Genomic DNA, 27,449 nt, shown 5'->3' on the forward strand with positions numbered 1-27,449 from the left:
TGCTACCCCTGCGGACCGGCTCCCCTTTGCCAATCAGAGCTGAAGCGTGTGCACACCGGACCGCGCCGAGCCTCCCTGGCCTCGCCGAGCCTCCCTGGCCTCGCCCGCTCCTGCCCTAGGCTCGGCCTTCCCCGCCTCGCATCCGTGCCATCGGCGCTCGATTGCGCGCGGAATCCGCTCTCCGGGCTCGCTCGCTCGCTCGCTCGCGCTCGGCCGCCGCTCCCGCCCCCGTCCCCCGCCCCTCCCCCGGCTCCTCCCGCCCCTCCTCCGCCTCCCGTGCAACTTTTGCCGAAGCCCCCACACACAGCCATGCTGAGCTGAGCCCCGGCCGGGGACTGGCCGCGCGCTGCCCGCCCCGGCTCCCGCCCCACCGCGGACCCGCTCGGGGGCCGCGGCCGCTCGGCCCTCGGCCTCGGCCGCTGCGCCCGTCCGCCCGGCTGCCCCGGAGCCCCGCGCAGGGCCCGGGCCGCGGCGGCGGCGGCGGCGGCGGCGGCGCCCGGCCCCCTCCCCCGGCGCCGGCCAAGTGAGGCGGTGATGCGGGCGCTGGCGGCCCCGGCTGCGCGGAGAGCGGAGACACAGGCTCAAGATGGCAGATTCCGACTGAGGCTGGGGGGGCCGAGCTCGCGCGCCGCGTTCCCTTCTCCGTTGCCATGAATCGCGGACACCCCGGCCCCGATGGCCCCCGTGTACGAAGGTAAGCGGCGCCGGCCCGCCGACCCCGCTCGCCCCGCGTCGCCTAGCCGCCGCGGCCCCCGCAGCTTTGTTCTGCCCGCCGCCCCTCGCCGGGCAGCCCCCGGGCCCGCAGCCCCCGGGCGCCCGGCCTCCGCGCCCCACCCCCGGGGCTCGAACCGGCTGCCCGCCCCCTCCACGCCGCCCCCACCCTCGCCCAGCGAACGGCCGGGATCCGGAATCGAACAGATCTTATTTCCAGGGTGGAGAAAGAGGCGGTGGGGGGGGGGGGGCGGGTGTTGGTGGGTGCGAGGGTGGGCTCCTGGCCGAAGAAAAGAAATTAGGAGGGGGCGCCGGGGAAAAGACAGACCCATGACGGTGCTCTTTATTTATTTGGAATAAATAAAGGTGATACGGTGTAGCTTTCCTCCTCCCCCCTCCCCCAAAGAAAATTACCTTTAAGAGGATGTGCTTTCCACTCTCTGTCCTCGCAGCTCCCTTCCCATTTCCCTCCACTCCCACCCCACGCTCCTTTATTCTTCGCGAGCCTCTGATTTTGGGGGGCTGTCGGGTCGGAATGTACGGGGCTAGGTGATGAGAGGGGGTCGGGAGGAAAAGTCCATTTCAGACCCAGGCAGAACAATGCAGTAGGCTAAAATCTCCCCGCATTAGCGTGTGTAAGGGGAAAATGTAGTTTAGGTTTTCAAGTCGGGGAGGCAGCCAAGACGTCTGTTCGTCTCGATCGGTCTGGGTAAACCTGCGTCGTGCACCTTCACCTGGCGTCGGGTCCTTTTTCTGATCTGTCTTTAGGAAGAAAGAAAGGAACGGAAGGGCACGAGCGCTACGTTTTCCCCTGCACTCCCTCTCTCTTTCGTTTCTCTTCAGTCAGTTCTGTCAGCTTCCAGGCAGAAATCAAACTGAAATCAACTAAGTTTTTACACTTCGGTGTGTTTTTTGTGTGCTTGTAGTAGGAGGAATTTTGAACCAAAGGGTGCCTGATTTTTTTCAGTCATTTTCATCGTGAAAATGTTTTCTCGTGCAATCACTGAAGTAGCAGCCTTTACATACTTTTAGCGTCAGTCCATCCGGCTTTCTTTCGGTTTTGTTCAGATATTCTGTGGATGAAATAGCAAATGAGAGGGGCAGGGGTTTGTGGGGGAACAGAGAGGAGGGGCGAGGAGATTTTAATCCTCTGTAAATCCGGAGAGCTGTCCTGGCGAGTGAGACAGGGAACGCATTAATAGTTTTATCTCTGTTATAAAGGCAGATTAAAAAAAAACTTATCTGAAAAGAAAATCTGTTATTAGTTCCAGGGCTCCAAATGAATTAGGTTTCTGGGTGGAATAAAGTTACCAGTCAGGTCCTGGATAACGAGGCTGTAAATAACCTATGGACTGTAAATATTTTTTTTTCAGACTCTCTTAGAAACAAAGGGGCCTGTTTAGAAGGCAACAGAGAGATGTTATTCCAGGGGCTTTCCTCTTTGATTCTGAAGAACACAAGGTCCATTTAACCATTCAGCAAAACAAAACGAAATTTCTGATCACTCCACCACGCAGAAAAGAGCGAGCCGGTGGCTCTGTGAACCCGCTAGGAGGACCCAGTCGGGCGTTCATTGTTTGTCTGTGTCTCTGGGAGGGGGCTACAGTCAATGCTTCCACTGTCTGTGGAGTGTTAAAATGAAACAATTTTCTCTTTATTAAGTACCTCTTTTGAGACTCCCTCTGCTGGACACTCCGGGTGAGCACTGGAGAAGGAACTTGGCATTGAATTGAGAACTATAGTAAAGGGCTGCTTTCCCTTTTCACAAGGGGCTGGGTGTGTGGGTTGGGATGTATTTAGTCAACTTTGTGGAAAGCCATCCTGGGAACTGTGCTGTTCTCCTCCCTTGCATTCTAAATCCATATGGAATGTAGGCCATACCCCTGAGGCCAAGACTTGGCACTCCTGTTTTTCCAACAGTGCTCTTCTAGTGCATGACACCAGATAAAGACCTCTGGGTGTGTAAGATGTTGTGGTGTAAGAATCATCACCGATCTCAAAGGTCTCAGGACCTCACTTTTTAAATTTGCAAGCCTGCTGTCTGTGTCCCAGGTGACCTGCCTGGTCCCCCCTGTCCACCCTGGGTTTCCCTCAGTCTTGTCTGTGTGCTCTCTTAATTATTCCTGTGCTTTGTGCCCTTTGATTCTGAGACAGTTTCTGCATACCTTTGTCATTCTTCTAGTCTTCTCACCCCTCCTCAAGCAGTCCCAGCTTCACTCTGCACAAGCTTAGGTCTGGGTCTTTTTCGAAAGAGACTGTTGGTCATGCTCTAAAACAGACAGGTGCCCTCTATAATCAGGCATTGTATTGCGGAACCCACATTTCCGTCCTGCTATGAGTGCCTCTAAGACTCCAGTGACCTCCTTTTTCCCTCCTTGGTGACGTCTGCTTGATTTAGCGAACCTGATTTTTACCGTATCCCCATCAGAGCACATGGACACCTTGTGTGTATCCTGAAGGAGCAGGGCTTTTCCTGTGGAATTCTCCAAGAGGAGTGATTTCTAATAGTTTTTAAGCTACTGAAAGATTGAACATGGGGTTCTCAGGAGAAGGATAATGACAGGTGAGGCATTTCAGCTGGAATTCAGGGGTGTACTCATTTGTTTAAATGGGGTGCAGTTGCCCCAAGCTGGAATTTGGTGTGAAGACCTGAGTGCATTAGTGGAGCATTCTGAGCTGCCAGGTTTTTAGAGAGAAATGCTCTGTTGGAAACAGGGTATGTTTGATAATACAAATTAATGGGTAGGAAAGTATAATCCGTCTTCTGTGACTTGCTTTTAAGGATAGGTTTATAAATAGCACATTAGTTTTCAGTGGCTTGTTACTGATCAAGTTAAACTTCTTTAAAAAGGTTTATTTTCTTTAGAAGGTTAAACATTCGCCTTGCAATTATGTTTACTCCATCAACTTGCTTAGCAAGGCTTTTTCCAATATGTAGTGCAAAGGCCAACCACAAAGGTCTATAGTGCCATAGGTTCTGAATTAGAGGACCCTAAATCCCACGTTAATTGTGTTCCACTGTCCCTGGGCTGTGCCATGTCCACTAGTGTTGGCTTATCAGTCAGAGTTCCCAAAACTGTAGCGCTGAAGTCTATCATCAGATGGGCCTGAAGACACCTACCAAGAAGTGGATTCTGAATCATCTTCCATTAAGAGAATTTGATGACACCTGTTCAAAAATATCTTTTCCTGTGTTTATGTTTTATATTTTTAAAATGAGGAAGTATAAATATTGTTTTCATTCTTACCACATTTGAGGAGTGAATCAAGGCTCATTAATTTTATCCCTGATCCTGGACAGTGTGGTACGATACTTGAATCAGAGAAACCTGGGGGTTTGAATCTAGCTATATGGCTTTGGGGCGTGTTACTTAACTCCGCTGAGCTTTGTTTTTTAAAGCCTTGTTCGATTGTGCCAGGGCTCCATTAGAAGCGAGTACAGGTAAAGCGCTTGGCTGTAGTAGGCATTTTCTCAGTGCGTGTTAAATCCCTCTAGCTTTTGAGCTGCTTACAGGCATGATGACTCCAGGGAAAGAATAACCCACAAATAGTTTAGAAAACCAATAGTAGCAGCATTCCAATTATTGATCTCCTGCTATTCCTTTTCCAGTTTGGGCACCAGCAACAATAAACCCCCTATGGCCACAGAAGAAAGAGCCTTTTTGGACCCCCTCTGTGACTTTTCTAGATTCTTTATTCCCGCTGAGCTTCTGCTGGTTTCAGGTAGAGGATTTCTCTTCTCTAGTGGCACATTCTATGCCACTTTAAAAAATGAGGCAACAAGCCATTAGAACAGAGTTTCAGGGGCTGCAGCTGTGCCTCTGGGAAAGTATCCCAAAGTATGAAAGATAATCTTTGCCCTTAATCAGGATCCATTCGTAACCCAGGCAGCAGCCCAGGAGAGGGAGCGCCCAGAGGTGGCTTCCCTACCAAGGGCTCCTCAGAGGGGAGGCACCCGCCCCACCATGAGCCAGGCTCTGGATCAGTGCACCAAACATAATTTTCCTACAGAAGAAAATTTGGTGCTTTATGCAAGTTGCAGATGCTCATATTCTTCGTATTTTATTTTTATTTATTTATTATTATTATTTTATTTTATTTATTTATTGGCTGCGTTGGGTCTTCGTTGCTGCGCGCGGGCTTTCTCTAGTTGCGGTGAGTGGGGGCTACTCTTTGTTGTTGCGCGCGGGCTTCTCATTGCAGAGGCTTCTCTTGTTGCGGAGCGCGGGCTCTAGGTGCGCCGGCTTCAGTAGCTGTGGCACGCAGGCTCTAGAACTCAGGCTCAGTAGTTGTGGCGCACAGGTTCGGTAGTTGTGGCCCGCGGGTTCAGTAGTTGTGGCTCGTAGGCTCTAGAGCGCAGGCTCAGTAGTTGTGGCGCACAGGCTTAGTTGCTCTGCGGCATGTGGGATCTTCCCGGACCAGGGCTCGAACCCGTGTCCCCTGCATTGGCAGGCAGATTCTTAACCACTGCGCCACCAGGGAGGTCCCTGTGTTTTATTTTTTATGTTTCTTTATTTCTCTCTTCCTTCCTCCCGTAGAGACCAATCTTAAAGGAACCGCCTTTGAGGTGTATATGGAACAAAGTAGTGACGATCAGGAGGGTATGATACATGAACATTTTTTATTGTTCTCTGAACATGTCATTTGCCGATGCTTTCTGGTGGTCTTACGATGACAATCCAAGCTCTCCGGGTTGCTGTCAAAGGCGAGGTTCAGAATAATGCCAGCAGATGTCATATAACCTCTGATGGAGTGTGAACTTGAAAGGCCCAAACTCATAATAGTTCCATTTTGTATGGCAGTACCCTATTGGGGGTGGGGGAGGGATTGGAGGTAGAGAAAGAAAATGGAAAACCTGGAATATAGAAAGGTCTTTTTTTTCCTCTAAAAGAAACCAAGGTGCCTGAAGTTAATGGCAGTAATTGCGACTTAATTTGTGGCATACGCTCTACCCACATTGACTCGCTTGTCCTCCTAACAGCCACAAAATAGGCACCGTCACACCCACTTTACAGGCAGGGCATGTCTTTAAAACATCCATTTCACAAACGTTTATGCAGGGTCCCTGTCCTCGAGTTCAGGGTGCATGGGAAGTGAAAGTCAAAACTAAACATGAGCTCACCGGACCGTGGTCTGACTCAAGATGGAATGCCTTTAATGTGTGTGTGTGCGTGCACGCACCCTCGCATCGGTTCTTAATTCTTACGTGCTCATGTTTCTTGAGTTATAAAGGAAAGACCCCACTTCTCTATTTTCTCTTGAAATATTTTCTTTATTTGGAATCAAAAAAGTATTTCTGAATGTAGAAAATAGCTATTACAAATTTCCTTAGAAATATCCCTGGAAATTACCATCTCTCATTTGCAGAAGAGTCCATCTTCCTCTTTCATTACTTACATCTTATATCTTTGTAAACACATTACACTTCTGATTTGCACATGCTGCTCAGAGACTTTCTGGTTTTGGCATTTGGCGTTACCGGCTCCGTTGCCAGTGGACCCATTCATCTTACGTGGCTGTCGGAGAATTAATTCCTGACTTTGCTGCCTGGCTGAGATCTTTAATTCCAGGTAGTTTTGTGGTACTTATTGGTGGGGATATAGATGGGGTGGTCACTCAGCAGATCCCTCAGGGAAGGAAGTTGTAGAAAAAGAAAACCTAGCTCCACCTGTTGGGAGCGTGGAGCCCAGAGCAGGAAAGGACCTTGGGAGAATTTAGTCTGAGAAACAGAATGCAGCTGACATAAGTCATTAAAAAAAAAAAGTTGAACTACTCTCAAAAGAAGAGGAGAGAGTGCACAGAAGAATCTTGACGATTTGGTGTAATATTCGGTGTAATTCGTCCAGGTTTAGAAAGGACAGTTAGTCAAATTCTTTAGAGGTTCTGAGTCAGCGAAAGCCATACCTGTTTTTCCAGGTTCTCTACGAGTAAGTGAGGTGTTCCTGAGAGTGGCTACAAGTCAGACTTGCAGCCCGTATTCCTCCATCTTTGGTCTAGAGCCAATGGAAAAGGCAAAAGATACGATAGGCAAAGCCATTCAACTTGTGATTTTCTGATGGGTAACTTTGCCATTAAAAAGTAAGCTAGTGAAATAGTTGCCAATAAAAAAAAAAGCAGCAGACCTTTTTTTTAACATCTTTACTGGGGTATAATTGCTTTACAATGAATGGTGTGTTAGTTTCTGCTTTGTAACAAAGTGAATCAGTTACACATATACATATGTCCCCATACCTCTTCCCTCTTTCGTCTCCCTCCCTCCCATCCTCCCTATCCTACCCTCTAGGTGGTCACAAAGCACCGAGCTCATCTCCCTGTGCTATGCTGCTGCTTCCCACTAGCTGTCTATTTTACATTTGGTAGTGTATATATGTCCATGCCACTGTCTCACTTTGTCCCAGCTTACCCTTCCCCCTCCCCGCATCCTCAAGTCCATTCTCTAGTTGGTCTGTGTCTTTATTCCCATCTTGCCCCCAGGTTCTTCATGACCATTTTTTTTTTAGATTCCATATATATGTGTTAGCATACGGTATTTGTTTTTCTCTTTCTGACTTCACTCTGTATGACAGACTCTAGGTCCATCCAACTCACTACAAATAGTTCAACTTCGTTTCTTTTTATGGCTGAGTAATATTCCATTGTACATATGTGTCACATCTTCTTTATCCATTCATCTTTCAATGGACACTTAGGTTGCTTCCACGTCCTGGATATTGTAAATAGAGCTGCAATGAACATTTTGGTACACGACTCTTTTTGAATTATGGTTTTCTCAGGGTATATGCCCAGTAGTGGGATTGCTGGATCATATGGTAGTTCTATTTGTAGTTTTTTAAGGAACCTCCATACTGTTCTCCATAGTGGCCGTATCAATTTACATTCCCACCAACAGTGCAAGAGGGTTCCCTTTTCTCCACACCCTCTCCAGCATTTGTTGTTTGTAGATTTTTTGATGATGGCCATTCTGACCGGTGTGAGGTGATACCTCACTGTAGTTTGATTTGCATTTCTCTAATGATTAGTGATGTTGAGCATCCTTTCATGTGTCTGTTGGCAATCTGTATATCTTCTTTGGAGAAATGTCTATTTAGGTCTTCTGCCCATTTTTGGGTTGGGTTGTTTTTTTTGCTATTGAGCTGCATGAGCTGCTTGTAGATTTTGGAGATTAATCCTTTGTCAGTTGCTTCATTTGCAAATATTTTCTCCCATTCTGAGGGCTGTCTTCTCGTCTTGTTCATGGTTTCCTTAGCAGCAAACCTGTAAAACTGCAAAATAGTTTTGTGGTTTTACAGCCACTTATTTCTAAACACGGCATTTAAGAGATTTGTAGTGTTTTTGAAAGTGGCCTGTTTTAGCAATTCTTGCCTAACTTATTTTGCTCTAGTAGGTTCTGATTAATTAAATGCCACCGTGTTTAAGTAGAATTAAAATTGATTGACTCTTGCATGTGCTAATGCTGTAGACTTTATAAAACCTTCATTGTCACAGAAAGAATGCAGTTTAATATATGAATGGACAAGAGCATTTCCCCCAGGTTGTACTGTCCATCCTCAGTGAAAGATCACTGTAGAACCTGCCATAACATTGGGTTATGACACTTTGGATTCACAGAGTTACAGATTGCATTCTGATGAAATAAGGTTTTTTTCCCCGCATATTTTTACCATTTTCCTCTAGATCAGTATTACCCTTTTGATTCAACCTATAGAATGGTTATTCACAATATAAAATGATTTTCCAAGGGCTCATCATAAGAAAAGTGACCCATCGTGCCAGTTCTGTATAGAACTTCCAGTTTCACGACATTAAGGAAGCAAATTTTAATGATCTGTGTGTCTGGAATCCTTTTAAAAGTCACATGGTAAGGCAGTTTGGAAAACTCTGGTTCATTGCTTGTTATGGAAGTTTGATCTTCTTTCCCCAATGAAGAATTTACAGAGCTCTGACAAAAAGCAGCGTGTAAGTTCTTAAAATTGTGCAGAAAGGCAGCAAGTTACACCCTCCCGAGTTCTGTGTCCCTGCACCGACTCAACCAGAATCCAGGCTGATAGCAGGAGCTTCTGCAGGAAAGTGAATTTCAGGGGAACTCGTCATGGGGGCAGGGATCGGGGGCACACACCCCTGAGGCAGGTACATTTGAAGCTCCAGCACACTGTGATCACTGTTATTCATTAAGGATGACCTGCGCCATCAGGAAAAGATTAATCAATATTCATTATGTTCTGTTAACTGAGACTGGGAGTTTCTCTAATGTATTACAGAAATGTTTCCATAAGAAAATGGTTAAAATAAAGAAACTCTTTCATTTAATTATACCATGACTTACTCCCCAAAAAGGATTTAAGGCCTCTTAAAGGGTTAAGTTACTGGAAGAGGGAAAATTAATTTATATAGATCAATTCTGTGGATCGGCCTATTTCCAAAGATGTCGGATAAGTGAGGTTTTCCTATCCAGAGCGACAGCAGAAACAGTCAAAGCTCTTGTGCTGGTGTAACCAGGTGAACAAGCAGAGTGCATAATGGAATTCATTTGCAAGGTCATTTTTGCTTGGCTGGAGTGGTAAGCACAAAATAGACCAGCAGCCGAGAACGGTACGCGTTTGGGATCAGTTGTTGAAAGGCTTAAAACGGGTTCTAATTCGAGAGACATTTTGTGGTGTGGAAAAGGGGACCAATATAATCAAAATGATACTTGAACAAGGTAATTTTTTTCCTGGCCTGGATGTAATAGAGGGGATGAGGCAGCAGAGGGTGAGCCACGTGGTGCGGGGGAGGGGGGGGCGGGGGGGGGAGGCGAGCTCCCCGTGGTGATGGAGCTGGGCTGTTGCTGAGGTCACACAAGAGAGCGTGGCAGAGCACTTAGCCGCATGCCTAATCCGGGCATTCAGTAAATATTTGCTCCTTTCCAGTTTCCTCCTCACCCCTCATGGCTGTGATCTAGGACCAGGGAAGCTTGCTGGTGTTAGCATGATACTTAGAGTCTGCCCGCTATATCCACAGCTTGCACATCCATGGAGTCAACCAACCATAGATTGAACATATTTGGGGAAAAAATCCAGAAAGTTCCAAAAAGCAAAGCTTGAATTTGCTGTGCACCCGTCAACTATCTACATAGCGTTCACATTGTATTAGGTATTACAAGTAATCTAGAGATGATTTACAGTAAACAAGCAGATACGTGTAGGTTATGCGCAAACACTGCACCGTCTTATGTAAAGGGCTTGAGCATACTAGGCACTTGGTATCCACAGCGGTCCTGGAACCAGCACTCCTCAGATACCAAAGGACGACCGATTCTGTTTTTCTAGAGACTCTCTTCTCTTGGTAGGCTCTCTTATTCTACCCTGGGATCACAGTGTCTCAGGATCTTACTGGGTCAGTCTTCACACACTCGTATCAACCTTTGACACTGGAGGAAACTGAGGCCCAGAGCACTGAAGAGGCTGCCTCAACATTGCCTTGAGAGTCGCTCCGGCCGTGGGCGCAGAAACTCCAGGACAGTGACCACTGAGTGAGGCTTCACTGGGCCGCACTGCCGGCGGGAGCTCCATGGTGTGCTTCCCACGAGGCTGTCACAGCCGCGAACCTTCTCCCAGACCTGGGGGAGGTCCTGGGCCTGGTCCTCCTGGGTGCCCTGCCGCCCACGGTACCTCCCCGAGCCCATCCCTGGGGGGCTATTTCCCACTGTCCCGAGCAAAGCAAGGCCACATGCCGTCAGCTCTGGTTTTTAAAGAGTCTTCTGTTAGGAAGTTGTTCCTTATGTTACCCTGAGAATGTTCGCAGCTTGTCACCACAAACTACTTATTAACAACAGCAACAAAAAAATCACAGAAGAGAAATCGGTACAATTGTGATGAGTTTCACAGAACCTCAGAGCACTTTTCAGTCATTAAGTGGCTTTAAAAAAAAAAAATGCTGGGACTTCCCTGGCGGTCCTGGGGTTAAGACTCCACGCTTTCACTGCAGAGGGACCAGGTTCGATCCCTGTTTGGAAAACTAAGATCCCACAAGCTGCGCTGCACGGCCAAAAATAAAAATTAATTAATTTTTAAAAAATGCTAATTTCCCAAGGTAGAGCTTCAAGTCATTCTTTCTCTTTGATGTGACCAAAACTTGAACCCCATCCCTGTTGTCAGGCATGCCATTCTGACCCCACAGAGGATCCTGTTGGGGTCCCTTCCGTCTTGCGCCTCCCACCTCCCTTGGAAGCTCTTCCATCCCAGTGAGTAACCCTTCATAGTATTTGAACACACAGACTTTCACACGAAGGGATGGCTTGACTTGACATTGCTGAATCCCAGGGTGACGGTGCAGGGCAGCCTGCAGCCCACTGGTTCCTGGTTTGTGTGTCCAACCTACGACCACCTCCACCTCCCCGCGGACCTAGGGGTGCCTCCTGGCCACCTGCTCGGCCCCTGTGTGCACCCCACAGGCCCTGCCTGGGGAAGGCCTACAAGTGGGTGCGAGGCCTCTTGGATGGGGATTACCAGGGTCCCAGGGATCCGGAACATGGTCCAGAAAAGGACAGGGGCCCAGCTGGTGACCCTGGGGACACCTCTCCCCTTGGGGAGGGGTGTGGCTGGGGTCTTGAAAGTATGGGGTTCAGGGCTGGAGACCCTGTTGCCCTGTTCTCAGGGCAGTGCTGGTAAGGGGACTTGTTGCTCTACAAACTTGGGCAACAAAGGCAACTCAAAATGTTTCCTGTTGATACAAGTCATGGCTGGTGATTGCTTCACTGGGTGCTCTGCTCCTTTCTTTCCCTCCTCGGCCTTGATGTTGCGCTCACAGTTGCTCCATAAAGCGTGGTTGATGGAAGTGCCCATTTCCCGTTGCTGCCTAAGGAAAGCTCGGGAACCAGTATGTTGTTCCCACAGTGAAACTTGACGGAGAGCCTAGTCAGTCCAGCAGCTCTTCCGTTTTGTCTGTTTCAGCCATTGACATTCACTGCCTCTCCTACTTCTGTCCTCCCTTGACATCATCTCACCTCTCTGCTTCCACCTACTTATTATTCCCCACTCACCTACCCACAGCGAGCCAGGCTTCTTACCTGCCTGCTGATCGTTTGACTTTGTGTATCTTGGCTGTGTCTCTGCCTTGTTATACTCGTAGGTGTCAGGGTCCAAGTGCAGGTACGCTGGGGCTCACTTTGGGGAGTATTTGTGTAGGGAGCTGTTTTGGAGAAGTGCTTCTCCAGCTTTGGAAACCGTCAGTCACCAGGAGGGCTTGTTAAAACAAATCGCTGGGCGCCACGCTCAGAGTTTCTGTTTCAGTAGGTCTGGGGTGGGGCTTGAGAATTTGCATTTCTAATCGAGAGCCCCTATTTTAGAGGAATGCATTCAGAATGAGAAATCAGTGTATATTTAAAATCAGATGGTAGCTGCTTTGATGAAAACTTTCCCTGGGCATGTGGGAGTCGCAGACCTGGCCAGGGTATTATTTGCTGTACTGCTCTTGGCGGCTGAGACGGCCTCCAGCCTCCAGCCTTTCTGCCTCAGCTCCGGGAGAGACGAGGCCCCATCTCCTCCAGGGCCCGTCCATGCAGGGGCTACTTTCTCTTGTTCTCTCTCCAGAGCCGGCCAGTCTGTAGTTCATCCAGTTTGGCACTGGGGCCTCAGAGTAGAATGGACAGATATCATTCTCACAGTAATAATATATTATTATTAATCAACATAAAGAGCTTTGTGATTGTCTCCATTTATGGAAGAGGAGATCGAGGCTTAGAGATATTAAAGAACCTGTCCAAAGTCTCATAAGCTAGGCCTTGAGCCCTCCTGATGCCAGAGCGTGCTCTTGTCTTGACCGGCCTGCTGGCCCTCCAGCTCCGCACGGGGCAGTTGGAGTGGTCGGTGCAACACGCGGCACGGAGAGCCACGATTAACTCGAGTAGGAAGGATCCGGGATCCTTCGCGGAGCAGGGCAGCCACGGCGGGGGGCTGGTGGCGCTGGAGCGTTGATGTTGCAGACACACATCCTCCCACCCCACGCTCACCCCCGCTCTGCTGTCCCATCCGCCTCCTCTCCATCCATTAGGGACAAACGAGATGGTGAGTGTAAAGCGCTTAGTCCGGGAGCTGGCATGTAGGAGGGTATATAGTAAGGGGCAGCCACGCCATGAACCCATTTGAGCAGCTAAACCAGAAAGCTGAGAATAATCTTCCTGAGACCTCTAAGAAAAAAAGTTATGAAAAGGTGGTAACAGCTAATACTTATCAAGCCCTTGGTATTGCCAGTTCTGTTCTAAGGTTTCAGTTCTATTAATTCATTGAATCCTGTAGTAATGCTGCAGGGTAGGTTCTGCCCAGCTGTGTTAACACTGCGGAGGCACTGGAAGGTTCCGCCGCTCACAGGCAGCTGAGCTGAGGTTGCCCCCCGGCAGCCTGGATCCAGAGCTCCCACCCCTGCCCACCCAGGCTCTAGCTGCAAAGGGGAAAGTCTTCCCAGTCCCTTCCTTGATAAGAGAGTGAAATTGGTAAATACGCTGGTTCTGCTCCCAATGTAAAATGTTCTTTGTTTCAATCAGAATCTGCATAAATGTTTTAAAATTTGAGAAACTGATTTCTGTTGGTATTCTTGAAAGATAAGGTGGCCGGCGTAGAACAGGTCTGAAAGATAAGAGCAGCGGAAGGGCCAGTTCTGCCATGTGTTAAAGCAAACCATAAAGGTTCAGATTTGGCACGAAACTTGATAGACCCATCGGTGGGCAGAGTAGGTGTGCCACTGTTAAGATCCTGTTGTCTGTGAGCATTTAATGATGATGAAGAAGGCTCCACGCAGCGGCGGGGCAAGAAAACCTGATTTAACAAATGGGAATGGGACCACGTGATAGCAATTTGAAAAATCGCAACGGGTATTATTACCTCATAGCATTATACCAAGATAAATTCTATGTGATTAAAATGTTAAATTCAACAAAAGTCTGCCGAGCACATTCAGTATGCCAGGGACTGTTCTAGGTGCGAGAGGTGCAGCAGTGAACAAAACAGATGCACACCCCTCCCCGGAAGCAGCCTGCATTTTAATGGACAAAGGTAAATTTATCAATGGAGTAAAAAAATCCGTCTTTTAAGAAAGCTTGAAGGAAACAGAAGTGGATATTTATTAAACCTCTGGAGGGGTTGAAATTTCTAAGCTTAGAATCTGTTGAAGAAATCGCAGAGGAGAATATCGGTGGTTTTATTAGTGTAGCATTCCCCAAATGTAAGGTTGTTTCTGGTTTTTCTATCATGAATCATTTCTCAGTGTCGTTCAGTGTAACATTAAGGGGTGTCTGAATTTTAGGATCGGTTCTTCAAAGAAGCATTGCTAGGTCAAGGGGTATGAACATTTATCCAGTTCTAGTTATAGACCACTGGATTAGTTTCCTCCCCTAAGTGTTTTTATATTAAACAAATCAAACCACCTAGATAAAGACTGAAATTCACCTGCCTGTTGATTCAGGAAGGCACAGAGTCCCTCCTGCCCGGGGCTCGGGTGGGGGCACACACCATTCCCAAGGGCTTTCAAACACCATCGTCTCTGTATGTCAGTGACTCCCAAAGCTGTGCCTTTACCTAGACTTCTTTTCTGAGCTCCGAAGTCACAAAGCCAACAATCTACACGACACCTCTATTTGGATGTCTCACAAGCATCTCAAACTTAACTTGTACGAAGAAAAAAATCTTGGTCAGCCACCTGAAATATGTGCTTCTCCCAGAAATCTTTATTCCCATAAATGGCATCTCCTTCCACCCAGTCGTTCACATCAGAAACCTGAGTGTCATCCTCGACTTCGTTTCACTTCATATTTAATCCATCACTGAATTTTATTGATTTTTGCTTCCCAAATATAGCCATGCTTGGTTTTCGCTCTTAGTTATGTTCTATAAAGTCACCGCAAAGGCTGGATTAGGGGATGATGGACCACCACTCCTAGGATTAGTTTCCTGCCAGCCTCTGCTCATATTTTCACCAACTGATCAGTACATAAGCTTGTTTCATGTGTGTTTTTGTTTAAAGACACCTTATTTAATATATATCGTTGATTGATTAGCATTGAATCACAGCCCACAGCACTGTAACTCCTGCCCGAATGAAGCTTACCTAACCTGCATTTTTCTATGAGACACATCACAGCTTCCTTGCACTTAGGAACACTAGACAGTCCTTCATCACTATGCTTGGGGGTCATTTAAAAATCCCCAGCAAAAAGTACCCAAAAATGTGAAAAACGTGGTACGAAATAGACCACGGAAAGTAAGCTTGCTTATAGTATAAGAGCTGAAGCAAGAAGGCAGAGCCTGACCTCTTTTGACCTCAACTGGGAACACAGGCATCAGGCTTCATGCAGCCCAGGTTTTTCCTGGCAGTGTGCGCGTGCCCAGGGATGACTGTGAAAGCACCTGCTGAGGATTGGTTTTGAAGTTACAAATAAATTTTAGCAAGGTGGTGAATTCGCAGATACGGAATCCACAAATAAATACGATCTGCTTCGTATGGTGAACCTGTTTCTCTCTCCACTGCCATCCGCTAGTCCATCGGTCAGCAGGCGTTCTGTACAGGGCCACATAGTAGATATTTTAGGCTTTGCAGGCCAAATGGTCTCTGTCACAGCCACTCAGTTCTGCTGTGGTAGTGAAGGCAGCTGTAGACCAGACGTAAATGAGTAGGTGGGGCTGTGTTCCAGTAAAGCTTTACTTACACAAACAGGCTTTGGGCTGAATTCGGCCTTCAGGCTGTAGTTTGGACCCTTGCAGCCTAGTCTAACCCACCTCTGCATCTCGTCTGCACTACCTGCCTGACCTGTGCCCACCCCGCCCCCCATCCATTCTTGAGCCTCCAGCCGATTTCCATGTGGATTTTAAGTGTAACAGACCTGATCACTCTCCTACTTCAGATGGCCAACCGCCTTCCATCACACTTCTAGTAAAATCCCAAATCCTGAGTAACACAGCGACAGCACGGCCCCTGCTGATTTCTGCAATCTCACTTTAGGTCAGTCTTCCCCTTTGTCCCCGTCGTGACTGTCCCTTGCTGCTTCCTGCTTCAGCACCTTTGCACACAGTCTCCCTGCTTGGAGTGCTTGTCTGCCCTCTGCCTGGCCAGCACCTGCTCACTCTGCAGTCACAACTGAAATGTCACTTCCTCCTGTAAGTTAGATGCCCCTGTTCTGATCGCAGGGCACGCCGCTCTTTTCCCTCGTGACACTTAGAGTGTTCGGGTGCCTGTGTGTTCGCGTGTCTTTGTTTTCCACCTGCCTGCCCCATTGGACTGCAGGCTCCGGGAAGATGGGCCAAGTCTGTCATTTCTGTCTTCTCTGCTCGTGTCACCTTCACATGCATTGTAGACACTTTCCAAGACTTGTTAACTCAGCACATGATTGTACAGCACAGTTTTGTTCGTACAGATCTTTGTATGATGCTGCAATATAGAAACCTGCAGAAGTCACCCTTTCAGAGCCTCTAGTATATCTTCTCAGTTTGAGAGTGATGATTAAAGAGAAAAGAAATCCTGATAAGTGAGTTTGTAAATGGGTGTGAATGTGTCTTTATTGTCAGAGGGTGATTCTGCCATCAGGTACACCTAGTCCAGGGCTTTCTCCCTGGGACTTGAGTGCTGTGTTCAGTCCTGCTGGTCTCCCTTTTCTCCTAAAGATTTTTTTGAACTTTGCTGGTAACGTTTTTTCACACAGGGAAGTGGAGGTGAAGCGTGCTTGAGGAGCCATTTAGGTACCCCTTTTGAAAACTGACTTTCGTTTCTTATCTCAAACCATCACCTCATCCCTCTGAGACCTTAACTGGTATTAGTTTTTTCCTACAGCATTGCCATCATCTGGGGAAGAGAATCTTTGATTTGTCAGAGAATCATCCAAGTAACAAAGCTCCAAATTGAAGAACATCCCAAGAATCCTGCGTGCTCTCGGTGGACAGACCACTTAGCATATTTTAGGAAGGTCACGCATCATTTCTTAGATGGTCTTTTGTAGATTAGCAGTGATGAAATATAAAGCCTTATTTAACTACTTTTATTTTTTCAAGAGATGTATTATAGAAACACCACTTGTGCATTACAAAAATTAGAAGATAAAGGCAAGCAAAACATACACACACCCTTTCTCTTTCCTTTCTCCAGAGATTACCACTGTTATCCTTGTAGGTCTTTTTCTGTGCACGTATATGTACGCATACTTTTTTCTTTAACCCCAAAATGATGTAGTACTGTTTTGTAATCTGCTTTTTTCAATGAACAATTTACAGCCTTTATTTCAGTCAACTTTATTTCCTTTAGTTCCTTGTCCATATTCAGATTTCCATTATTGGCCTTCAAATGTCCTTTGAAACCAGTTTGTCGAAATCAATATCTAATCAAGGACCACACGCTGCATCTGGTTGTAACTTTCTTTTCATCTCCCAACCTGGCAGTCTCTCTCTAAAGAAATAGGCCAGTTGCCCATAGAAGCTGTCACCTTCTAGATGTGTGGGGCTGCTTCCTTAGGGTGGTGCCGAGCTCAATTTCTTCATCTCCTTTATTTCCTGTGTCTTAGGGGCTCAATGAATTCAGGTTCATCATTTTGGGCTAGAATACCCCAGAGTTGATTCTGGGCGCTTGCTTCACCTTCCAGGGACCCACTATTAGTGAAGCTCAGATTGACCCCTGGATGAGGGTTATGGCAGCCCGAACCCTTCCCTGTCCAGTTCCATTTTCCCCCTTGAGACCAAAAGGTGATCTGTGAGGTATAACTTTGGCATACAGACCATTTACTGAATGGTTTTAGCACCAAATGATAATTCTTGCCTGGACTCATACATTTCATTAGGTTTTGTAAAATGATGTTTTCCTAATTCTTATATAAAGTAGAGCTTTTCCTCTTCAACTGGGGCCAACTGGTTCCCCCGAAATAATAGTTCTTACTGGAAAAGCAGGATCTTTGCTAATACTCACCCTTTAATGATTAATTTTCAAATTAAGGAGTTGCATAGTAGCCATTTCAAATAGTGAGAAATGAGTTTTTCTGCCTTTTCTTTTTTATCATTAAGTAGTCGTGGATTTTTATTGATTTGGTATGTTTTGATCGTTAATCTTTCTGTTACAACTTTAGGCAGTGAGACCCCCGCACCTAGCTCCTGTGACCTCTTGACAGGACCTCACAATCGTGAAAAGTTTTCTTGCTAAATGGTGCAAAGGCCCCAGGCTCATCTTGGACTTTGTAGTGGTATTGGACAATGGTGTTAGAGACCATGATCTGGGCAATAAGGGTGGTTATTACTACAGAGGTGACTTTTTTCTAGAGAGTTTCAGTGGACAGAGCTAGAAAGTACATGTTGTTAAAAACTAAGAGTTCAGACACATGTTTAGTTTAGTTTTAATTACCTTGTGCATTCGCTTACTTTCCTCAATTTAATCATCGTACCTCCTTTCTTTTCTATAAAAAAATCTTTATTTCTTCTATAACCTATAAATATAAGAATAAAGTTTCAAAACACCAACATTTATATTATTACAAATGCTGAAACTACAAAAGAAACTTTAATACATCTTTGTAATTATGTCTTCTCTTTAGCATACATCCAACTAAGGATGTACGGTTGACCCTTGAACAGTGCAGGGGTTAGGGGTACCAGCCTACACCCCCTGCACAGTCACAAATTCACATACAGCTTTTGACTTCCCCAGAGCTTAACTACTAATAGCCTGCTGTTGACTGGAAGCCTTACCAACAATATAAACAGTTGATTAACACACATTTTGTATGTTACATGCATATCTGCATATATCTTATGCATTCATGACGTACCTAACTTTTTCTTGATTTTTTTTTTGTGTGGTTTATTTCTAGGGCTACACAGTTCATCTGCAGGTTTTTTCAAATTATTGCAAATCTCTAAAAAAAAAAAAAATTCCAGTATGTTCACTGAAAAAAATCAGTGTATAAGTGGACCCACGTAGGTGAAACCTGTGTTGTTCAAGGGTCAACTGTATAATTAAAAGCTGCATTCTAAAATCTCTAAAAATAAATTCTTCTTCAGGGTGACTGTGTCACCAGTTTGACGTATGGTTAGGTTCATATCTTTCAGCTTCTTTTCAGTTTAAGAAATTTTTTAATTTAGCTTTTTTTGAGAGAGGTGATGCGTTTATATGACCGCAACGTCAAAACTACACCAATGTTAAACATAGATGACAGGTATATGGGAATTTGTTAAGTTATTCTTTCTACATTTCTTTTTTGTTTGAAAGTTAAAATAATTAAGCTTAAACCATATAGGGACTTACCTGGTGGCGCAGTGGTTAAGAATCCGCCTGCCAATGCAGGGGACAGGGGTTTGAGCCCTGGTCCAGGAAGATCCCACATGCCATGGAGCAACTAAGCTCATGCGCCACAACTACTGAACCTGCGCTCTAGAGTCCACGAGCCACAACTAGTGAGCCTGCGTGCCACAACTACTGAAGCCCGCGCGCCTAGAGCCCGTGCTCTGCAACAAGAGAAGCCACCACAATGAGAAGCCTGCGCACCGCAATGAAGAGTAGTCCCCGCTCACCACAACTAGAGAAAGCCCGTGGCCGCAGCTAGAGAAAGTCCGTGGCCACAACTAGAGAAAGCCCACGTGCAGCAATGAAGACCCAACGCAGCCAAAAAGAAATTAATTAATTAATTTTAAAAAATTTATAAATTTAAACCATATAGAAAGATATACACAATGAAGTCTTTACTTTGTTCCCTCATAGATAGCCATTTCTATTAGTGTCTTGACCCTTTGAGTCTTTCATTTTGCATATTCAAATTGTGTGTGTGTGTGTGTGTGTGTGTGTGTGTGTGTGTGTGTGTACACTCTTACTTATACAAAAGGTAGCATACCATATATATTGTTCTACATCTTAACTTTTTCTCTTAACAATATATTCTGGAGCTCTCTCTATAGTAGTACTTAGAGATTATCCTCAGGCTTTTTTACAGCCACAGAGCACCTATTTTGTTGACATACCAGGTTTATGGAACATTAACATAATCTTGGATTGTATCCAATCCTCTGCTATTTGTAAACCATCTGTATTGTGTCACCTTATAAACATGTAATTTCATACTCATGCAGGTGCATCTGTAGGATAAAATCCTGTAAGTGGGATTCTATGGTCAAAGGGTAAATACATCTGTAACTTTTAAAAGGTATTGACAAATTCCTCCAGTTAGGATTTGTACCGTGTTTCACTAGAACAAGCATTCTACGAATGTGCCTGTTTCCCTAGAGCAGAGCCCATAGAATCTGTTGGGAAACTTTTGTATTTTTGCTGGTAGGTGAGAAGGTATTTCAATGTAGTTTTCATTTATATTTCTTTTATTATAAGTGAGGTTGAGCATCTTTTCATTTGTTCAAATGTCATTTGATATTTATTTTATGCAAACTGTGTTTTGAACTTTATATGTTTTCCTACTATGTTGTTGGTCTTTTTCTTCTTCATTTCTAAGGGCTCTTTATATATTCTTTGTGATATGAGTGGCAAATATTTTTTCCCAGTTGGTCATATATGTTTTTTGTATGTGTGTATTTATTTATTTATTTTGAATTTTTGAATTTTATTTTATTTATTTTTTTATACAGCAGGTTCTTATTAGTCATCAGTTTTATACACATCAGTGTATACATGTCAATCCCAATCACCCAATTCATCACACACACACACCCCCACTGCTTTCCCCCCCGTGGTGTCCATACGTTTGTTTTCTACGTTTGTGTCTCAATTTCTGCCCTGCAAACCGGTTCATCTGTACCATTTTTCTAGGTTCCACATATATGCGTTAATATATGATATTTGTTTTTCTTTTTCTGACTTACTTCACTCTGTATGAAAGTGTCTAGATCCATCCACGTCTCAACAAATGACCCAATTTCGTTCCTTTTTATGGTTGAGTAATATTCCATTGTATATATGTACCACATCTTCTTTATCCATTCGTCTGTCAATGGGCATTTAGGTTGCTTCCATGACCTGGCTATTGTAAATAGTGCTGCAATGAACATTGTGGTGCATGTGTCTTTTTGAATTATGGTTTTCTCTGGGTATATGCCCAGTAGTGGGATTGCTGGACCATATGGTAATTCTATTTTTAGTTTTTTAAGGAATCTCCTTACTATTCTACATAGTGGCTGTATCAGTTTACATTCCCACCAACAGTGCAAGAGGGTTCCCTTTTCTCCACACCCTCTCCAGCATTTGTTGTTTGTAGATTTTCTGATGATGCCCATTCTAACTGGTGTGAGGTGATACCTCATTGTAGTTTTGATTTGCATTTCTCTAATAATTAGTGATGTTGAGTAGCTTTTCATGTGCTTCTTGGCCATCTGTATGTCTTCTTTGGAGAAATGTCTGTTTAGGTCTTCTGCCTGTTTTTGGATTGGGTTCTTTGTTTTTTTAATATTGAGCTGCATGAGCTGTTTATATATTTTGGAGATTAATCCTTTGTTGATTCGTTTGCAGATATTTTCTCCCATTCTGAGGGTTGTCTTTTTGTCTTGTTTATGGTTTCCTTTGCTGTGCGAAAGCTTTGAAGTTTCATTAGGTCCCATTTGTTTATTTTTGTTTTTATTTCCATTACTCTAGGAGGTGGATCAAAAAAGATCTTGCTGTGATTTATGTCAAAGAGTGTTCTTCCTATGTTTTCCTGTAAGAGTTTTATAGTGTCTGGTCTTACATTTAGGTCTCTAATCCATTTTGAGTTTATTTTTGTGTATGGTGTTAGGGAGTGTTCTAACTTCATTCTTTTACATGTAGCTGTCCAGTTTTCCCAGCACCACTTATTGATGAGACTGTCTTTTATCCATTTTATATCCTTGGCTCCTTTGTCATAGATTAGTTGACCATAGGTGCATGGGTTTATCTCTGGGCTTTCTATCTTGTTCCATTGATCTATGTTTCTGTTTTTTTGCCAGTACTATATTGTCTTGATTACTGTAGCTTTGTAGTATAGTCTGAAGTCAGGGAGTCTGGTTCCTCCAGCTCCGTTTTTTTCCCTCAAGACAGCTTTGGCTATTCGGGGTCTTTTGTGTCTCCATACAAATTTTAAGATTTTTTGTTCTAGTTCCGTAAAAAAATGCCATTGGTACTTTGATAGGGATTGCATTGAATCTGTAGATTGCTTTGGGTAGTATAGTCATTTTCACAATATTGATTCTTCCAGTCCAAGAACATGGTATATCTCTCCATCTGTTGGTATCATCTTTAATTTCTTTCATGAGTGTCTTATAGTTTTCTGCATACAGGTCTTTTGTCTCCCTAGGTAGGTATATTCCTAGGTATTTTATTCTTTTTGTTGCAATGGTAAATGGTAGTGTTTCTTTAATTTCTCTTTCAGATTTTTCATCATTAGTGTATAGGAATGCAAGAGATTTCTGTGCATTAATTTTGTATCCTGCAACTTTACCAGATTCATTGATTAGCTCTAGTAGTTTTCTGGTGGCATCTGTAGGATTCTCTATGTATAGTGTCATGTCATCTGCAAACAGTGACAATTTTACTTCTTCTTTTCCAATTTGTATTCCTTTTATTTCTTTTTCTTCTCTGATTGCCGTGGCTAGGACTTCCAAAACTATGTTGAATAATAGTGGTGAGAGTGGACATCCTTGTCTTGTTCCTGGTATTAGAGGAAATGCTTTCAGTTTTTCACCATTGAGAATGATGTTTGCTGTGGGTTTGTCGTATATGGCCTTTATTATGTTGAGATAGGTTCTCTCTATGCCCACTTTCTGGAGAGTTTTTATCATAAAAGGGTGTTGAATTTTGTCGAAAGCTTTTTCTGCATCTACTGAGATGATCATATGGTTTTTATTCTTCAGTTTGTTAGTATGGTGTATCACATTGATTGATTTGAGTATATTGAAGAATCCTTGCATCCCTGGGCTAAATCCCACTTGATCATGGTGTATGATCCTTTTAATGTGTTGTTGGAGTCTGTTTGCTAGTATTTTGTTGCGGATTTTTGTGTCTATATTCATCAGTGATATTGGTCTGTAATTTTCTTTTTTTGTAGTATTTTTGTCTGGTTTTGGTATCAGGGTGATGGTGGCCTCATAGAATGAGTTTGGGAGTGTTCTTTCCTCTGCAATCTTTTGGAAGAGTTTGAGAGGGTTGGCTGTTAGCTCTTCTCTAAATGTTTGATAGAATTCACCTGTGAAGCCATCTGGTCCTGGACTTTTGTTTGTTGGAAGATTTTTAATCACAGTTTCAATTTCATTACTTGTGATTGGTCTGTTCATATTTTCTGTTTCTTCCTGGCTCAGTCTTGGAAGGTTATACCTTTCTAAGAATTTGTCCATTTCTTCCAGGTTGTCCATTTTATTGGCATACAGTTGCTTGTAGTAGTCTCTTAGGATGCTTTGTATTTCTGTGGTGTCTGCTGTAACTTCTTTTTCAATTCTAATTTTATTGATTTGAGTCCTCTCGCTCTTTTTCTTGATGAGTCTGCCTAATGGTTTATCAATTTTGTTTATCTTCTCAAAGAACCAACTTTTAGTTTTTTATTGATCTTTGCTATTGTTTTCTTTGTTTCTATCTCATCTATTTCTGCTCTGATCTTTATGATTTCTTTCTTTCTGCTAACTTTGGGTTTTGTTTGTTCTTTCTCTAGTTCCTTTAAGTGTAAGGTTAGGTTGTTTATTTGAGATTTTTCTTGTTTCTTGAGGTAGACTTGTATAGCTATAAACTTCCCTCTTAGAACTGCTTTTGCTGCATCCCATAGGTTTTGGATCGTCGTGTTTTCATTGTCATTTGTCTCTAGATATTTTTTGAGTTCCTCTTCGATTTCTTCAGTGACCTCTTGGTTATTTAGTAACGTATTGTTTAGCCTCCATATGTTTGTGTTTTTTACCGTTTTTCCTCTGTGATTCATTTCTGTCTCATAGCGTTGTGGTCAGAAAAGATGCCTGATATGATTTCAGTTTTCTTAAATTTACTGAGGCTTGATTTGTGACCCAAGATGTGATCTATCCTGGAGAATGTTTCATGTGCACTTGAGAGGAAAGTGTAATCTGCTGGTTTTGGATGGAATGTCCTATAAATATCAATTAAATCTATCTGGTCTATTGTGTCATTTAAAGCTGTGGTTCCTTATTAATTTTCTGTTTGGATGATCTGTCCATTGGTGTAAGTGAGGTGTTAAAGTTCCCCACTATTATTGTGTTACTGTCGATTTCCTCTTTTATAGCTCTTAGCAGTTGCCTTATGTATTGAGGTGCTCCTGTGTTGGGTGCACATATATTTATAATTGTTAAATCTTCTTGGATTAATCCCTTGATCATTATGTAGTGTCCTTCCTTGTCTCTTGTAACATTCTTTATTTTAAAGTCTATTTTATCTGTTATCATTATTGGTACTCCAGCTTTCTTTTGATTTCCATTTGCATGGAATATCTTTTTCCATCCCCTCATTTTCAGTCTGTATGCGTCCCTAGGTCTGAGGTGGGTCTCTTGTAGACAGCATATAGATGGGTCTTGTTTTTGTATCCATTCAGCAAGCCTCTGTCTTTTGGTTGGAGCATTTAATCCATTCACGTTTAAGTAATTATCGATATGTATGTTCCTATGACCATTTTCTTAATTGTTTTGGGTTTGTTTTTGTAGGTCTTTTTCTTTTCTTGTGTTTCCCACCTAGAGATGTTCCTTTAACATTTGTTGTAGAGCTAGTTTGGTGGTGCTGAATTCTCTTAGCTTTTGCTTGTCTGTAAAGCTTTTGATTTCTCTATCGAATCTGAACGAGATCCTTGCTGGGTAGAGCAATCTTGGTTTTAGGTTCTTCCCTTTCATCACTTTAAGTATATCATGCCACTCCCTTCTGGCTTGTAGAGTTTCTGCTGAGAAATCAGCTGTTAACCTTATGGGAGTTCCCTTGTATGTTATTTGTCGTTTTTCCCTTGCAGCTTTCAATAATTTTTCTTTGTCTTTAATTTTTGCCAGTTTGATTAGTATGTGTCTTGGCATGTTTCTCCTTGGGTTTATCCTGTATGGGACTCTCTGCACTTCCTGGACTTGAGTGGCTATTTCCTTTCCCATGTTAGGGAAGTTTTCGACTATAATCTCTTCAAGTATTTTCTCGGGTCCTTTCTCTCCCTCTTCTTCTTCTAGGACCCCTATAGTGCGAATGTTGTTGTGTTTAATGTTGTCCCAGAGGTCTCTTAGGCTGTCTTCATTTCTTTTCATTCTTTTTTCTTTATTCTGTTCTGCAGCAGTGAATTCCATCATTCTGTCTTCCAGGTCACTTATCCGTTCTTCTGCCTCAGTTATTCTGCTATTGATCCCTTCTAGTGTATTTTTCATTTCAATTATTGTATTGTTCATCTCTGTTTGTTTGTTCTTTAATTCTTCTAGGTCTTTGTTAAACATTTCTTGCACATTCTCGATCTTTGCCTCCATTCTTTTTCTGAGGTCCTGGATTATCTTCACTATCATTATTCTGAATTCTTTTTCTGGAAGGTTGCCTATCTCCACTTCATTTAGTTATTTTTCTGGGGTTTTGTCTTGTTCCTTCATCTGGTACATAGCCCTCTGCCTTTCCATCTTGTCTTTCTGTGAATGTGGTTTTTGTTCCACAGGCTGCAGGATTGTAGTTCTTCTTGCTTGGTCATATATGTTTTGATTCACTGATGGTGGTGTCTTTTGCCCTTCAAACGTCTTTTTAATTTTATGTAATCACTTTTACCTTTTTGTTTATGGCTTCTATATTTTGAGTCAGAGTTAGAAAGACATGTCCTATGTCAGGTTTTAAGTTCCCTCTGGTATTTCTGTAATTTTATTTTTCCACTTACATCTTGGTTCATTTGGTGTTTTTATACTAGGGTATGTTCTGAGATTTTGGTGCCAACTTTATATTTTTCCAATATTTAGTTGTCCAGACACTATTTATTAAAAAGTTTATATTTTTTCCCCAGTATCATGATGTCTACTTTATCATATATTAAATTCCTGTAGGCCCAGGGGTCTGTTTCCAGATTCTGGATTTTTCCACTGGTCGATCTGTTGTTAATTATTGAGGTTTATATTGTCTTTTAATATCTGAAAGGACTAGTTCTCCCTCATTGCTATTTCTTTTCAGAGTTTTCCTGGCTATTCCCCCTGTTTGTTTTTCCATATGAACTTTGGAATCAGCATGTCTTGTTTTCAGAAGAAATCTGTTGGTATTTCCATTGGGATCACATTAAATTTATAAATTGCTCAGGGGGTATTAACATCTTTACAAGGTGTTGAGTCTTATCTAAGATAATGTTTTCTTTCCATGTGTTCTTTTTTGTGTGTGTACTTTAGTAATGTTTAAAGTTTACTGTATATAGTTTATATATATCTTAAGTTTATGCTTATAGTTTTTCATTGTCTTCTAATTGGTTGTTGTTTGCATGTATAAAGAGTGTTGATTTTCGTATATATTTTTAGCAGCCTTACTGAGCTGTAATTCACTATTTAAATGGTACAGTTCAGTGGTTTTTAGGATATACACAGCATTGTGCAGTCATCACCCCTATCTAATTTGATAACATTTTCCTCACCCCAGAAAGAAACTCTGTGCCCATTAGTAGTTATTCCCCAGTCCCATCTTCCCCTCATTCCTTGGAGACCACTAATGTATTAATACTTTCTGTTATGGAATTTCATATAGATGAAATCATACAACACATGGTCTTTTGCAACTGGCTTCTTTCATTTAGCATAACGTTTTCAAGTTCTTCCATGTTGTAGCCTGTGTCCATCTTTTTTCTATCATAGCCATCCTTGTGGATGTGAAGTGGTAGCTCATTGTGGCTTTGATTTGCTGATTTCTTTATGTATTTAGTTTGCTTTTGCCGCCACCCACTCTAGTGAGACTTCATGAGGGCAGGGAGTGGGCTTTCAGCTCTAAAGCCCCAATGCCTAAATAATGCCTGGCAAATATTTGGTGCAACTAGATGCTTATTGAATGAATGATTGGATCTATTATATTTCTAGACCACCTCTACTTTTTAAAATTACTGTGTGGTTTAGCACACATAAATTAATTATTTTACCATAGGCAGAATATAATTAGAGAGTGGGGGTTTTTTTCCCACTAGGAGAGAAAGTCATGTGTTATATCCAACAGCCCTGTAAAAACAATTTTGTGTGATATATGGTTTATGACGGCCAATGCTACCTTCTCTTACATTAGAATGAATGACTGACAGCTGCTGGAACATATGTCTAGGAGATTCGTTATCTTTGCAGGAGGATGATTTTAAGCCCTAGATTCTATTGTTGTTGGAGACTCCTAGGTAAGATACATAAGATAAACATGAGAAATTAGGTAAAGGTGTTCTGAGCCTGGGAACAGGGAGTTTTGAGTGAGATAGATCAGCTCGGGTATATTTAAGAAGTCCTAAGTTTACCGGGGGGCTGTGTTCCAGAATTTCTTTTATAAGGTGGTTGTGTGGACACAAATCACATTTAACAATAGAAAAAAGTGGTATTAGTTAAGGTCAGGGTCTCAAGCAAGCCTTGAAGAACACTGAAAAGTACGTGGCTGATACACGGGTGGGGGCAGGGCGTATGTGGGAAATCCCCATGCTTTCTGCTCAATTTTTCTGTGAACCTAAAACTGCTGTAAAAAATAAAGTATAATAAAAATTTTGAAAAAATAGCATAGCTGAAATACATATATTTTGTAGGAAAAGGGAAATAATTTAATGCCAGAAAAATAAGATTGAATAAGAAATTATTTCTCTTTAATGTCAGTATATGAAGAAAGATATTTTAATTACAGAAATAGGTGAGATC

General features: G+C 43.3%; 1 protein-coding gene across 1 annotated transcript in view; it reads left to right on the forward strand.

Moving 5' to 3' along the window:
* The first annotated feature begins 509 nt into the window (after positions 1-509).
* The window catches only part of HIPK2 (homeodomain interacting protein kinase 2), a 386,834-nt gene continuing 359,894 nt past the window's right edge, over positions 510-27,449 (forward strand). The window contains exon 1 of the mRNA XM_060156554.1: positions 510-694. Coding sequence (XP_060012537.1) covers positions 676-694 — 19 coding nt within the window. The 5' untranslated portion in view covers positions 510-675. The remainder of the gene's footprint in view (positions 695-27,449) is intronic.

This window comes from Lagenorhynchus albirostris, chromosome 8 (assembly GCF_949774975.1).
Source record: "Lagenorhynchus albirostris chromosome 8, mLagAlb1.1, whole genome shotgun sequence".
In the NCBI taxonomy this organism is placed as follows: Eukaryota; Metazoa; Chordata; class Mammalia; order Artiodactyla; family Delphinidae; genus Lagenorhynchus; species Lagenorhynchus albirostris.